The sequence below is a fragment of the Mus caroli genome, chromosome 12, assembly GCF_900094665.2.
Source record: "Mus caroli chromosome 12, CAROLI_EIJ_v1.1, whole genome shotgun sequence".
Lineage (NCBI taxonomy): Eukaryota > Metazoa > Chordata > Mammalia > Rodentia > Muridae > Mus > Mus caroli.
In genome coordinates this window covers 17828239-17844433 of record NC_034581.1, presented here as the reverse complement: position 1 = coordinate 17844433, position 16195 = coordinate 17828239, and the positions used below count along the sequence as shown (strand labels likewise).

The window sequence follows — 16195 nt, the reverse complement described above, 5'->3', positions numbered from 1 at the left end:
TGACTGCTCTTGAGTTCAAATCCCAGCAACCAAACCACATGATGGCTCACAACCATCCGTAATGAGATCTGACACCCTCTTCTGGTGTGTCTGAAGACAGCTACAGTGTACTTATATATAACAAATAAAATAAATCTTTAAAAAAAAAAACCCCAACAACTTTCTGTGGGGACAAAAAGGTTTCTTTCTGCTTAAAACTCCCAGATCACACTCCATCAGGGCAGGAACTCAGGGAATGAACCCAGAGGCAGGAAGTGGAGCAGAGACCATAGAGGGACACTGTTTATTGGCTTACTTTTCATAGTTTGCTCTATTTGATTTTTTTATATAACCCCTCGCTACCTGGCTAGTGTTGGTGCTGCCCTTGGTGAGCCAGGCCCTACCACATCAATCATTAAGATTGCCCCACAGGCATTCATAGAGTACAAATTATTGGAGACGTTTTCTCAATTGAGGTTCCTCTTCCCTGTTACCGCCCCCCACCCCCCCAAAAAAAGCTGACTAGAGCATTTACTATCTCTAGCAGTAGAGTCTTACTCTCTAGTGCTGAGGGTATCCAATTCCAGTAACAGCAGTGATAGAATAGTGGTTTGAAAGCTCTATGAGTAGGGAGGTGCTCCATCCATCCCTGGTTCTGGATGGAGTTTTTAGGTAATAAATATGGGTTTTTGGGGAGCAGCTTTATCCATTCATACAAAGTGCCTCTTCAGGTTTCTTTATATCACTTTCAGCTTGACCCTCTTCTACCTGCTTCTCTCCTCTATCTCCCTGCCTGTCCTCAGATCACCTTCCCCTGCCACCTTTCCTAACCTAGAGGCTATCTCAGGGCCGGGTTTTTTAAGATTTATTTTATTATGTACGTGAGTACTCTGTCGCTTTCTTCAGACAAAGCAGAAGAGGGCATCAGATCCTATTACAGATGGTTGTGAGTTGCCATGTGGTTGCTGGGAATTGAACTCAGGACCTCTGGACAAGCAGTCAGTGTTTGTTCTTAACCACTGAGCCATTTCTCCAGCGCCCCACCCCCCCAAAGAGCTAACTTTTATAACATCTCATTCATCTTTCAAAACGTGTGGGTGTGTAGTTCATGATGTGCTTACCTTAAGACTGAGCACTTCAAAAAAAAAAAAAAAGACTGAGCACTTCTTGAGGGCAGCATGAACCTTATTTCAGGCTTTTTAATGTGTTTCTCAAACACAGGTTTATGGCACCAAACTAAGCAGGTATCAGTTAATATTGGGTAAATAGACTACTGACTGGACAAGCTTCTTCTAACAACAGTATTTGCTGTTATCTAAGTTTTTTGCTATATAAACCATGGGCTGAATCATTTAAGGCCCACTGGGGAAGCTAGTATAACAACCTAACCCTGAAACCATATTTCAGATCCAGGTTTGAATGATAGGCAGAAAGAAGTATAAGTTGTTGTCTGTGATTAAATGGCATTTTACTAGTTTTTGTTTTGTTTATTTATTTATTTGTTTATTTTTAGGAATTGTTGGATAAGTATTTAATAGCCAATGCAACTAATCCAGAGAGTAAGGTCTTCTATCTGAAAATGAAGGGAGATTATTTCCGGTATCTTGCTGAAGTAGCTTGTGGCGATGATCGAAAACGTAAGTATATTTGACCCACAGGTAAATCCAGAATACATAAAAAGAAGTGGGAATGGGTAGTCACTTGTCACTGTGACAAAATAACCCGAGAAAGATAGCTTGAAAGGAGAGAATTACATTGGCTTCAAAGGATTGGTTCATTAGATAATTCTGTTAGTGTGGACCCTGAAGTAGGCAGAACTTGACAGGAATTGCTCATTTAATTGCAGCCAAGAAGCAAGAGGGTGGGGATCTAGAGACAACGTATATCTTTTCAGGAAATACTCCTTTGGCCTGTTTCCTTTAACTAGCCCCTGCCTCCTGGATTTCATCACATCCTGATAATACCCTTATCAAAGGACTGATCCATTGGTCTGATCAGTACACTAAGTTTGTAGTTCTTAAAAGCCATACAAACTTTGAACCCTATCTTTAACACGTGCCTTAGAGAGTATTTCATATTCAAACCATAACAGGATAATTAGCCACATGTAGGGTAGTAGTCTGTAGGTAGTTTGCAGGTTCTTTGTAACTTAAAAATAAAAAATTATGTGTCTTGTCCCAGTGGATGCCCCCACACCTGTGCCTATATGGCAACTCTTAATTAGATAGGGAGGGATATTAAGTACAACCAAAACAAAGCCATGGGGATGATGGGGTAGGGGCACTAAGAGTATTTTGGAGAGGATGATGGTGGGTGGATATGATTAAATTGTCTAAATGTATGAAAATTTAAAAGAATAAACAAATGGTATTTAAATTTTTAATTTTTTTTTTCTGTGTATACATGTTTTGCTTGCGTGTATGTCTACACCTATGGGTGCCTGGTGCCTTTGGAGGCCCTGGAACTAGTTTACAGATGGTTGAGCTGCTGTGTGGCCTTGGAAAACCACCCGTGTCTTAACCACTGAGATATTTCTCCAGCTACACCAAAGAAAATAATAAATAATGTCTTCAAAATGAATACTTGTGGTGGTACACATCCTTGGTCCTAGAACTTGCGAGGCAGACAGGTGTATCTCTGTGAGTTCAAGGCCAGCCTGGTCTGTATGATGAGATTTATGATAGCCAGAGATATGAAGAGATACCCTGTCTCAAAAAAGAAGTATTATATAAAGGAAATTGAATATTACTTTGTATTTCTGAAAAATGGAAACACTGCAGCATCTAGGAAGCTGGAGCAGAATTGTCAGAACAACCTGGACTATATAGTGAGACCCTGCCTCAAAAAAAAGAAAGAAAGAAAGAAATGAATTTATCTTCAACAAAGTTGGGCTCATGGTGAACTCTAATAATACTTTTATATTACAAGCAGCCTTAATCTTTCATGCTTTAGGAGTTTGTTACAATTATAGCTGTAATTCTATGTAATTCTAATTCCTTACATAACACTTCTATATTTCTAATAAAATTATATGTAGAATATAGAAATAGGATGTTGTTGGTTATTTGTGTAGGGTATGTGTGCTAGAGCTTGAAACCAGGACTTCACACAGAATATTTACTTTTTTTTAGTATGTGTGTGCCTGAATGCCATAGCACACATGTAGGGATCAGAGGACATCTACCATGTGGGTTCCAAGGATCAAACTTGTGCTGTCTTACTGGTCTCAATAGGTTTTTGTTGAAGTATACTGGAGCTGTGCTGATCAGAACGACTCATAGCCAGATAGCTATGTTGAAGTTGTTAGCATGCTACATATTGGATAGATGCTTTGGCTGTTGTGCTTAACTTTTTTTCCCTTTTTCAACTCACAGAAACGATAGAAAATTCCCAAGGAGCCTACCAAGAGGCATTTGATATAAGCAAGAAAGAGATGCAGCCTACGCATCCGATCCGCCTGGGGCTGGCTCTTAACTTTTCTGTATTTTACTATGAGATCCTTAATAATCCAGAGCTTGCCTGCACACTGGCTAAAACGGTAAGATTGCTGTTGGGTTCATCCCTCTTTTTATGAGAATGTTTTAGAAACTAAGTATATTAATTTTTAAGTATTTGGATGCTCAAAGGAGGCCATTTTCATATGTGTGTTAGACAGCTTCTTTATTAGTGACTCTCCTCCATCCCTACCCCGCAAACTACACCAGTTCTTGTAAGAATTATATTAAGTGTTGTTTAATGTACTGTGTATATTGTGATACAACCAACAAATGTTTGTAAATATTTAGAGTGAGTTTCAGGTTATATAATTTTTTTGGTTTTTCGAGACAGGGTTTCTCTGTATAGCCCTGGCTGTCCTGTAACTCATTTTGTAGACCAGGCTGGTGCTAAATTTTTTTTTTTAAGATTATTTATTTTAGGGCTGGTGAGATGGCTCAGCGGGTAAGAGCACTGACCGCTCTTCCAAAGGTCCTGAGTTCAAGTCCGAGCAACCACATGGTGGCTCACAACCATCCTTAATGAGATCTGACGCCTTCTTCTGGAGTGTCTGAAGACAGCTACAGTGTACTTACTTATGATAAATAAATAAATCTTTTTTAAAAAATTATTTTAGCTGGGCAGTGGTGCCGCATGCCTTGGGAGCAGCACTTGGGAGGCAGAGGCCAGCCTGGTCTACAGAGTGAGTTCCAGGACAGCCAGGACTGCACAGAGAAACCCTGTCTCGAAAAACCAAAAAAGAAAAAAAGACTATTTTTTTTTTTGGTTTTTCGAGACAGGGTTTCTCTGTATAGCCCTGGCTGTCCTGGAACTCACTTTGTAGACCAGGCTGGCCTCGAACTCAGAAATCCGCCTGCCTCTGCCTCCCGAGTGCTGGGATTAAAGGCGTGCGCCACCACGCCCGGCTCTTTTTTTTCTTTTCTTTTCTTTTTTTTGAAAAAGACTATTTTATGTATATGAATACAATGTAGCTGTCTTCAGACACACCAGAAGAAGGCATCAGACATCATTATAGATGGTTGTGAGCCACCTTGTGGTTGCTGAGAATTGAACTCAGGACATCTGGAAGAGTAGTCAGTGCTCTTAACTGCTGAACCATCTCCCATCTCATCATCCACCCCCACCCCCTTTTTTTTTAAGAAGCAGAGCAAGTATAGCTTTAGTGAGGAAAGGTGAGGCTAGAACTCTCCCAAATTGGGGTGTGGGGGCAGGGGAGTGGGACTTGAAGTGAGGAACCCTCACAAAATCTTAAACTGGGTCTCCAAGGGAGTACTTCCATAGTGTTACCCTGTAGTGTAATGTGGCTGTATACGGTTGTAATTGCAGACTGGCTAGCTTCTGTTCCTGAACTGAATGTATAATACTTACTAGGAATGTTTGTTAACTTTACCAGGCTTTTGATGAGGCCATCGCAGAGCTTGATACACTGAACGAAGACTCCTACAAAGACAGCACCCTCATCATGCAGTTGCTTAGAGACAACTTAACAGTGAGTTGTTCACTATTAACATGTTTGTTTTCAGAAACAACAGTAATTTTGTTTTTGGGGGGCAGTTATAGGAAAACTATAGCCTCTTTTTTATTGTCACTTTTGAGACAGGGTTTCTCTGAGTAGCCTCCTTGGTTGTCCTGGAAATCACTCTGTGGACCATTCTGGCTTAAACTCACAGAGATCCACTTGCCCTGCCTCCCAAGTGCTGGGATTAAAGGTGTGCACTACTACTGTAGGACTAGAGCTATGGTCTCTTACAAAATTTGGAGAAATGTCTTCATGATAACAAAGTATTTTATCAGACCTTTATATGCACTGTAGGAACACAGTATTATCATTACTTTTAGACTTAGTGGAATGTGTTGGTAACAGTTAATGTAGAGAGCTTGTATAGTTCTAGTATTTCCTTTCTTTGGATAAATTAATATAACAAATTAGAGATTCTATATGTGTTGCAATCTCATTTTACTAAAAGTTTACTTGGAGGGCTAGAGAGATGATTCAGTGGTTAGGAACATTGGTTGCTATCTCAGAGGGCCTGGGTTTGAGTCTCAATGCCCACATAGTGATTCACAATGGACTCCTGTCCTAAGGAACCTCTCCCCTGGGCACTGTACATACATAATATACAGGCAGCATGTCAGTGCCTATAAAGGTTTAACTTTTTTTCTGTTGTGTTTGAATATTGATAGAGGGTTTCCTATTTTGCATTCTATTGCAGTGTGAAAACGTGATGACTAAAAAAGTATTGGGAAGAGAAGAATTTAGTTTAGATTTTACACTCTAGCATGGAGGGAAGTCAGGAGCTGGGCAGTGGTGGTACACACCTTTAATTTCAGCACGTAGGACAGAGGCAGGAAGATCTCTGTGAGGTTGAGGTCAGCCTGGTGTATAAAATGAGTACCGGGATAGCCAGGACTATACAGAAAAAGAAATCCTATCTCAAAAGAAGAGGGAAGTCAGGGCAGGAACTGAAGCAGAGGCCATCGAGGAGTGCTGCTTTTACTCAGTTGTTTCCATGACTTACTTAGTCTGCTTTCTTATATAACCCAGAAGTACATGCTCAGGGGTAACACTTCCTTCCCATAGTGAAGCTAGGCCCTCTCATGCCAATCATTAATCAAGAAAATGCTGCCAATCTGATGGAGGCATTGCTTCAGTTAAGGTTCCCTCTGTCCAGATGACTTTGGCTTTTGTCAGGTTTACAAAAACAAAAAGAACTGACACAGGCTAAGCCTATGTGTAAGTTTACCTCTGCTTGTAAGCTAAAGCCTGTTTTATCTTTCCCTTTGGTTTTTCTTCCTCATTCTTAAGCAGTAGGTAAAGGATGCATTAGTGTTCTGTCCTTGTGACTAACCGGATTAGACAACTTTAAAACAATGTTGAGTTTGTTAGGATTCACGAGTTTAAAGGTTTCAGTCCACAGGAGTAGCTTGGGTGCATTGTGTTGAACAGCTTGACAGGTTCAATGAGGTGAAGGCCTGCATCTCCCCTGGCAGCCATAGAAAAGACACCTGTCAGTGTCCTTCAAGGGTGCTCCCACAATGACCCAGCTTTCCCTAACTTGATAGCTCCTCTAAAGGATTGTCCTACCTCTCTAAAGGTGCAGCATGAGGAGCTGAGAGTTTAACTTAAGCCTGTGGGGACATTTCATACTAAAGTATAGCAGGAAACAATTGAGAAATGGTGAAGCTTGAACTTAGTCATTTTCTGTGTTCAAGTAAATTTGATAGGATAATATCTTAGACTGAAGACAGAGAACAGGAGGGAATGATGCCTTTTTATATAAAAATAGTTTTCCCAGCATCTGGTTGTGCTGCTGTAGCTTTCACTTTCACTATGTGGTATTAATATTACAGTGTTTTTAAAGTTCCATATCTGTTCAGTTCTCCTGAGCAGATGATGAGTTCATGGAAAAGGAAATCAGGAGAGCGCTGGGTGTTCTTAGATGTCAGCAGAGCAGAGCCACACACAGCTGCTCTTATGAATTGTCTGTAAGCTCCTTCATGGACTCGGGACTGTTTACTTTAATGGTGATTTAAGATCATCTAAGAGCCTAGTTTTTTGCTCTCTGCCCCTCTTCTCTTTCCGTCGCCACCTTGTCCTTTTCCCGGCTCAATAAACCTCACATGGAACTGTGAGGGGTTTTTTTTGTTTGTTTGTTTTGTTTTAGATCCTAGTCTGTCTGTCTGTCTTTCAGATTTATTTATTTATTTATTTTATGTATGTGAGAGTTGTGCAGATAGATGGTTGTGAGCCTTCGTGTGGTTGTTGGGGATTGAATTTTTAGGACCTCTGCTCACTCCAGTCAACTCCGTTCTGCCCAAAGATTTATTTATTTATTTATTTATTTATTACTATACATAAGTACACTGTAGCTGACTTCAGATGCACCAGAAGAAGGCGTCAGATCTCATTATGGGTGGTTGTGAGCCATCATATGGTTGCTGGGATTTGAACTCAGGACCTTGGGAAGAGCAGTCCATGCTCTTACCCCTGAGCCATCTTGCCATCCCACGCCTACTTTTTCCTTTTTTTTTTGTTTTGTTCTTTTGTGGTTTTTTTGTTGTTGTTGTTGTTGTTGTTTGTTTGTTTGTTTTTTGGTTTTTCGAGACAGGGTATCTCTGTATAGTCCTGGCTGTCCTGGAACTCACTTTGTAGACCAGGCCAGAGGCTGGCCTCAAACTCAGAAATTCGCCAGCCTCCGCCTCCCGAGTGCTGGGATTAAAGGCGTGTGCCACCACCGCCCAGCTACAAGCTTGCATTTTCTTAAGTTGCAAGTAGCATCTTAGTGTTGATAAATTACGGTTTTCTGAACTGATTGCAGTTAGTATTGACGGTGGACATTTCGCTTCCTCTTTTCAGTCTTAACTAGAGACATCTTGGAATACTCTAGTTTTAGCATTCAGTTAATGCACACATATTCATGCTATGTCTGTAGCCTTTATCACACACCACCATTTAAATTTCTGTCGGTACAGAGTAATTCTGTTGCTTTTTCTGTTACTCCTTCGTGTACTTGGAAATAGTTAACAAGACCATGATTTTCTCCTTATATAGTTCTTGCTTTATTAGTCTCATAAATTATATTTAAACAGTTTTCAAGGAAAGTGTTTCACTATTGAGACTGAAGAACATGGAATTCTCAGCACTTTGTATATTCTGTAATTACAGTTTAATTCCTTTACTTGTGTGGTATTGGGAACTGTCTCAGTCTGCTTTTCATTGCTGTGATAAAGTCCATGACCAAAACAACTTGGGTAGAAGTATGTATTTGATTTACATGTTATAATCCATTCTTGAGGACAGTCAGAGCAGGACCTCAAAAAGGAACCTGTAGATGAGTGATAGATACTGTCCACAGTACATATGTATGAATATATGCAGTTGTGTGACATTGTAAATGTCTTGTTAGGCTATGTTTTAAAGGGGTGATTGTTCTCAGTTTGAGAAAGGACAGTCTTGATTATCTTGCTTGAAAGATTGGTGTTTTAAGGGACTTAATGTCTGGATGGAAATAATAACATAATTCTCTTTTTCTTCTTCTGTAGTTATGGACATCAGACAGTGCAGGAGAAGAATGTGATGCAGCAGAAGGGGCCGAAAACTAAAGGCATCCAGGGCACCAACCTCCTTCCCCTCAAGAAAACCTTTTTACATCTCCATCCCTTATTCCACTTGGATTTCCTCTAGCAAGGAAGCCCATTCATGTGTATGGGATCAACTGTTTATAGTCTTTTCACACTGCAGCTTTGGGAAAACTCATCCCTTGGTTTGTGTTATCTCCGCCTTCCTGGTGTGCAGTTACTGCTGTAGAAAAGTATCAATAGCTTCATTTCATATAAACACGAGTAACTTCCAGACACTTGTGTAGAGGACTGACAGCACAATTGGTATTTNAGTAATCTGAACCAGTCCTTCAAGTGACTGTGTTTTGTATTACTGCGAAGATATGGAAAATGTAGTGTGTTACAATTTAAAGTAATTGTAATAATAACGTCTTGATTTCTACATTCCTTTTCTGAACCTTCTTGGGGGTTTCCTTTCAGAAGCAACTTTTCCATGCTCTTATTACAAATTCCTTTTTAGTAGGAATCCAGAAGTGTTAGATTGAATGGGAAAGCGCTTAATGCATCCGGGCTTGGGGTCACAGATTGAAATGTCTCCTGTGTCACATATTCTGGAGGTTACATCTGTCTGTGACAACAGGGAGTTTCCTTATGCATTCTTCATTTGCTGCTGTTTAAGTTGACAACTTCCTTCCCAATAAAAATTCACTTACACCTCCTGCCTTCATAGCTCTGGTATTCACTTTACCTTGTGATAGAAGTAGCATGTTGCTGCCAGAATACAAGCATTGCTTTGGGCAAATTAAAATGCATGTCCTTTCTTAATACACTAGGAAGGAGAAATAAAGTCCACAAGTCCACGTCTATACTTCAGTACTTTTCCATGCAGATTTGTGCACATGGGAGAGGGTATCCGGTTTGTCCAGTGATTGTTCTTTAGAGAGTTGGACCACTATATTGTGTGTGTGCTAATCATTGACTGTAGTCCCCAAAAAAAAGCCTAGTGGAAATGTTATGCCCTATGTAACAGCAGAGTAACATAAAAATAAAACTACATTTTATAAAACCATTTATTACGGCTTTGTAACAATTGCATACCCGTATTTTAAGGAACAGGTGAATTTACTACTTTTTGAAGTTTTTTGCTATTTCTCTTAATGTAACATGTAGTGGTGATACCCATATTTCTGCATTGTGGTACACTTGTCTAAGGTGCCTGGCACTGTAAGTTGGACTATATTTCTCCAGATAGCCTCATGGGTCATCTTCCTCAGATGTAATGATAATCTGGTTAGGTGTCATATGAAATAAAGTGATGTGATGATGAGGCCTTGGCTGGTATTAGAATTGGGCTTCAGTTATGTGAGCGTCAGGAGTATCGAGTTTTCAGATAACCCACTTAGTGAGGGCTCTGTCTACATTCAAAATGATGGTTTTATGTCAGTGATTTTTAAATATTAAATATTTGAGAAATGATCTTCAAGGCAACATGATTAGAAAGAAAAAAAAATAGCATTGTAAGTCTGTCCTCTTGTAAACCACGCACAAGGCCCAGGGCTACATCCGCTGTTGCCCTGTGCTTGCTCTCTGGCTTCTGCTTTTTGCCCTTCCTTTTTTTTTTTTTTTTTGTTCATTCTTTCTTGCTTCCCTTCCCTCAGAGCCTTGTACAGAAAGAACATCTTTCACTTGTGGACATTCCCTGCTCCTTACTTGTTTTTTGAGGAAACCAGAAGAATCTTAACAGCGTTTAAATGAAGCTTGGGGTGTAAATGGATGATAGCCAGACATTGTTGTGTCTGCCTTTAATCCCAGCACTTTGGTTTGACTAGCCTGGGCTTCATGGTGAGAACGGGTTTCAAAACAAGCCTTAATTTTAGAAAGCTCATTTGATCATAGAGCCCCTAAAAGGGGGAAAAACCCCTCTGAGACATTTAGCAGGACCATTCTCCTTTAGATTACAAATAAAGAAGTTGAGACTTTGTGAATTTGAATTGGGAGATCTTTTTTTTAAAAAAATATTTATTATATATAAGTACACTGTAGCTGTCTTCAGATACTCCAGAAGATGGCATCAGATTTTGTTACGGATGGTTGTGAGCCACCATGTTGTGGTTGCTGGGATTTGAACTCAGGACCTTTGGAAGAGCAGTTGGCACTCTTAACCGCTGAGCCAACTCACCAGCCCAAATTGGGAGAGGCAATACATAATGGGTTGACAGAGCAGCTTCTAAGGTGTGCTTTGGTCTCTGTACTCTACCCCACATTTATATTCTTAATTGCAAGACTCAGCAGATAAAAGTGCTTGTTGCTTTTTTCAGAGGATTCTGGTTAGGTTTCCAGAACTCATGTGGACAACTACCTGTAATTCCAGCTCTAGGGAACCAACATTCTTGACCTCCCTGGGCATTCTTAGGCAAGTACACTCATTTAGGAGAACTTGACATCTAAAGTTCTGGTATCACTGCCCTTGTGCTTTATGGGCCTCCCAACACTAGATCGAAAGAAATATCTTAAGGGAAAGTGTATAAGTAATAAGGGTTTAGTGTGATAGGCTTTAAAGCCACAGTGAGGGCTTTTTTTCTCTAAACTTCATTTCTGGAATTGTACCCAGGGCCTCATGCTACTAGGCAGTTGAAAGCCCTTGAGCTCTTAATTTTTGAAATTACTCTCTTAAGGCTGGGTGTGGTAGTACACACCTTTAATGCCAGAACATGGAAGGGAGGTGGATCTCTGAGTTCCGAGGCCAATTTGGTCTACAGAGCTAGACCTTATCAAGAAAAAGACAATTCCCTTTTGTAAAAGCTCATATTTGCCAGGCAGCAGTGATGTGTGCCTTTAATCCCAGCGCTTGGGAAGCAGAGGCAGGCCGATTTCCAAGTTCAAGGCCAGCTAGGACTATACAGAGAAACCTGTCTCAAAAAAACAAAAAGCTCACATTTGTCAGTGTTGCATCTATTTGTTTTTAGAACTTAAAATTGCACTTTTAAAATGGCAGTAAGTTTTGTCTGTCAGAATGCAGTCATTAAGAAAATATCCAAGATGGGTCAGCTCTTTTTTTTTTTTTTTTTTTTTGGTTTTTTCGAGACAGGGTTTCTCTATAGTCCTGGCTGTCCTGGAACTCACTTTGTAGACCAGGCTGGCCTCGAACTCAGAAATCCACCTGCCTCTGCCTCCCGAGTGCTGGGATTAAAGGCGTGCGCCACCACGCCCGGCTCGGGTCAGCTCTTAAGAATACTTGTTATTTTTGAATTTTTTTAGATTGAGACAGGGTTTCTCCTTGTAGTCCTGGCCATTATGGAACTTTGCTCTGTAGACCAAGGTGACCTTGAACTCAGAGAAACACCTGTCTCCTGCCTCCTGAATGCTAGGACTAAAGGTGTGCACCACCAAGCCTAGCAGGTTCAGTTTTAAGGATCCACATGGTGGCTCATAGTTACTTTTACTCCAGCTCCAGGAGAATCAATGACCTATTCTGGTTTCCATGGGAACCAGGAATTCATGTGCCATACATACAGGCAGGAAAACAGTCATCCACACAAAATAGAAATACATAAATACTTTTTATTTTCTATATTGTGTTTATGGTTTCCCCTGGATATATGTTTTGTGCCACATGCATACCTGATATATAACCCTTGGAACCCCCAGAAGAGGGTATTGCATCCTTAGAAAATGGAGCTAAAGATAATTGAATTGAACCTGGGTCCTCTGCAAGAACTGCCAGTATTCTTAAACACTGAGCCACCCCTTCAGTTCCTATTCTGACCACCCCTGCCCCCTCTTGTTGCTGGTGAAGATGTAGACAAAAGGGAGCCCCTTTCACTGCTGATAAGAATAAAATTAGTCTAGGTATTGTTAGAAGTCGATATAAAGATTTCTTAAAGACCTAAAAGTCCTTGATAGGACCCTTCTGTACCACTCTTGGATTTTTACTCCTAAGTCAGTGGACCACAAACACTTGAACATTATTGTTGTAGCCTATCCACAATAGACAAATTATGGAAATAAACTAGATGTCCAACATCAGTAGTGGATAAAGGGAAATGTGTGTATGCACAGTAGAAGTTTTTCCAGCTTTAAAGAATGAAATATCATTTGCAGGGAAGTTAATACAACTGTAGGTAATGTTAATTAAGGCAACCACAAAGTTCATTTTATATATATTATTTAATTAGATCTTTAAGTGTAAAATAATTGTTTTCAGATTACTCTTTTGCCCTGATTATTCATATTAGAAGAGATTTATCTAGGTTAAAAGACAAGTTTTCCTCTAACATGATTAGTAGAATGTATGTACTCAAAGGTTTATGACTTAAGTAATTGGAGAGGTGCTTTTTTAAGTAGTGAAAAAAATTGGGAAGACCATTTTAAAATAAAACTTAAAGTACAAAGTAATTTGGGATCAGAATTTTTAGGTTATTTTTAAATGCTGATTATTGGGACAGGGTCTCATGCATCATCTTGGCTGACTTGGAACTCACTATGTAGATAAGTTGGTCTTGAACTCAAAAGAGAGCTATCCACCTGCCTCTGCCACCAGAGAACAGATTAAAAATATATGCCACCATGCCTGGTCCTAGTTGTACTTTTTAATTTTTTTTTTTAGAAATCTGCTGCCTCTGCCTCCCGAGTGCTGGGATTAAAGGCGTGCGCCACCACGCCCGGCTATGTGTACCTTTTTATGCCGAGGCCTCTAGAAGAAGAAAAAGACTCCCTTTTTTGAGAGTAGTAATAACACATTCTCATAAGAATATATTGCAATTATTAAAACATTTTCCTGCAGTATATCAGTCTTGCCTCAAGACTACTGTTGTGTTCAGACTGATGCTGTGGCAAAACTTAAGGTTTGTTCAAGTGCCAGAGAGGCAGTTTATGATGCTGTACCTGTGAGGCCTAATGAGGCGTTGGTTCCTTTAGATCTGCAGTTACAGATGGTAAGCAGCCATGTGTGTGCTGGGAACCAAAGCTGGGATCTCCGCCAGAGCAGGGTGTGCTCTTAACCAGAGCCATCTCTCCAGCTCCTCAGACAAAACAAAACGATGAAAAAAACAAAACAAACAAACACGAGTGTGTGTGTGAGACCTGAGAGACCTGAGGTGTGTGTGTGTGTGTTTGTGTGTGTGTGAGAGAGACCTGAGGAAGCCAGAAGAAGGTAGTACGTAATGTGGCTTCTGAGAATTGAACTTGGTTCTCTGGAGAAGCAGCAAGTGCTCTTAATTACTGAGTTATCTGACTAACTGCAGAGAGATTTATTTTAATTTAGGGGTTTACATGGGATACAAAGTATTGTGGGGTGGGGTGTGAGACCTGAGTAAAATTCACTTGTAGACCTTACTACAAGTTGCAGTATAGTTGGTTTGAGGTAGCCGTAGTAACTCATGCCAGTAATTCTTGAGCCACGCAATGTTAGCACACACCTTTAATCTCAGCACTCAGGAGGCAGAGGCAGGCGGATTTCTGAGTTCGAGGCCAGCCTGGTCTACAAAGTGAGTTACAGGACAGCCAGGACTACACACAGAAACCCTGTCTCGAAAAGCCAAAAAAAAAAAAAAAAAAAAAAAGAATTCTTACACACGGGATGCTGAAGCAGGCAGCTCACCACAAATTTTATTTTAGCTTGGGTTTTACATATGGTTCCATGTCAACCTGGGCTGCTACAGGCTAAGATTGTCTCAAAGATCCCCATATTAAATCAGCCTATGTAGTGGCATACATGTATAATTCCAGCAAACGCCAGACTGTTGTGAATTCAGGTCAGCCTGGCTTGCTGTTTCCACCGTCACCAGAACAAATGTTACTGCAATTAAACAATCAAAACCTGCAAGGTTTGAGGCACTGGGCTTTGGTGATTGAGGGCTAATAAATTTAGTGTAGACATTTGCTTTGTTCTTACTGGGATTTAAATTTTTTTTTTCTTTTTCTTGTGTTAGGGTTTAAGCTTGGACTCATATGTTCTAGATAAATATTCCAATAAACCCATATCACCAGAACTAGATGTTAGGATGTTTTTGTTTGAAACATGGTCTATGCAGCTCAAACTACCGTCAAATTTTTGATCCTCCTATGTGCTGGGATCATAAGAGTATAACATCACCATGCCTGGTAGTTGATTTAGTGTGATAGAAATCTGTTACCATATTTTTTTTAAAAAATGTGCATTTAGGAACTGGAGAGATAAACCAATGAATATGAGCGTTTGCTGCTTTTAAGAGAGAACCTGAGTTTGGTTCCCAGAACTTTTGTGGCTGTTCAAAACTGTATTACTCCATTCCAATGGCTCTGACCTTTTCTGACCCCCACAGGCAGGGGCCATGCATATATCTACAGTCAAAGACGCATACACAACTTTTTTTTTTTTTTTTTTTTTTGCAAGTATTTGCTTTGTGGAAAAACACTGTAGCCTTCTAACAGTTTGGTATATAGTTAACTGAAACTTTCAGCCTGGTGTTTTTAGTAGAAAGGATATAGGACTTTCAGGGCCCTGTAATTGGAATGAGTCCACTTTAAATCTTTAATGAGGGTCCATTGTATTCAGTGAGTGCAGCTGCTGGGGGGGTGGGTGGGAGTGGGGGCTGTAACATTCTGGGCAAGGTGGTGTGGTGTCACAGGATGTGCTCCCCCTACCCTCCAAACCTGGCTCCCTTTTCTTGCAAAACTCTGAGCTACAGAGTCACCTCACCATCCTACCCCAACAATAGGAGCTTTTCAAGGATCGCAGAGTGTATATTGTTCAATTTCTGCAGGCATTACTAGCATTTTGGGGTTTGTTTTTTCCCATCTGGAGTTAGTTGCTAAGCATGCTTCTAATTTATCCCTAGGGTCTTTTCACAGGCCCTGTGTTTCAGCTATTCTCCATGATCTGTGATTTTTTTCCCCCAGATCTCTGGACCCCTTCATGAGTCTTGGAATATTGATTTATTTTACTCATAGATCCGAGACCTGTGTAGCAGCACCACAACTTTAGAGCTAAGAAAATCAATAGGGAGAAGCTGCTAACCCTTTTTGAAATTAGATTTGATGACTGAGTGTGAGAATGGTTTGATCGAGTGGTGGATATATGACAAGTCTAGAAGTCAAGCTCTCTGGCTTTCATATGTATTCATTAGAGGGCTTGTTAGGGGTGAGAGCCTGGTCTAGTATTAGGGAGAACTTTTATCCACACAAATTTATAGCTGCCACCTTAAAAGGTACTTCACCTTTCTTAGCTATAAAAGTGCACAACCTCACCTGCCTGTGAGCCACTACATACAAGAATTTCCAAATGTAGAGGGCTGGGTACATCAGGACAGCCTAATTTAGGACCAGAGGATACTGATGAGGAAGAACAGTCAACTGTACCAAGCAGTCCTAGTGCCCTAGATCGTCAAGGACACAGACACAAAAAGAAAATTACTAACTTGGGAATGAAAGGTTTATTAAGCAGTGATTTTGCTTCTAATTAGCATCCTCTGATAGAATACAGTGTGTGTGTGGGGGGGGGAGTTTTTCTGATGAAATAAATTAGAAGATAATGAGGACCCAGAGAAGAAATGACTGTGTTTCTTGTTGGTCAAGAGTTTTCTTGCAAGCCGGGCGTGGTGGCGCACGCCTTTAATCCCAGCACTCGGGAGGCAGAGGCAGGCGGATTTCTGAGTTCGAGGCCAGCCTGGTCTACAAAGTG

At 40.5% G+C, this 16195-nt stretch overlaps 1 protein-coding gene across 1 annotated transcript in view; it reads left to right on the top strand.

Moving 5' to 3' along the window:
- The window catches only part of Ywhaq (tyrosine 3-monooxygenase/tryptophan 5-monooxygenase activation protein theta), a 31246-nt gene extending 21638 nt beyond the window's left edge, over positions 1–9608 (top strand). Inside the window, exons 3-6 of the mRNA XM_021179060.2 lie at positions 1493–1616; positions 3354–3517; positions 4868–4963; positions 8518–9608. Coding sequence (XP_021034719.1) covers positions 1493–1616; positions 3354–3517; positions 4868–4963; positions 8518–8577 — 444 coding nt within the window. The 3' untranslated portion in view covers positions 8578–9608. The remainder of the gene's footprint in view (positions 1–1492; positions 1617–3353; positions 3518–4867; positions 4964–8517) is intronic.
- Positions 9609–16195: the final 6587 nt, after the last annotated feature.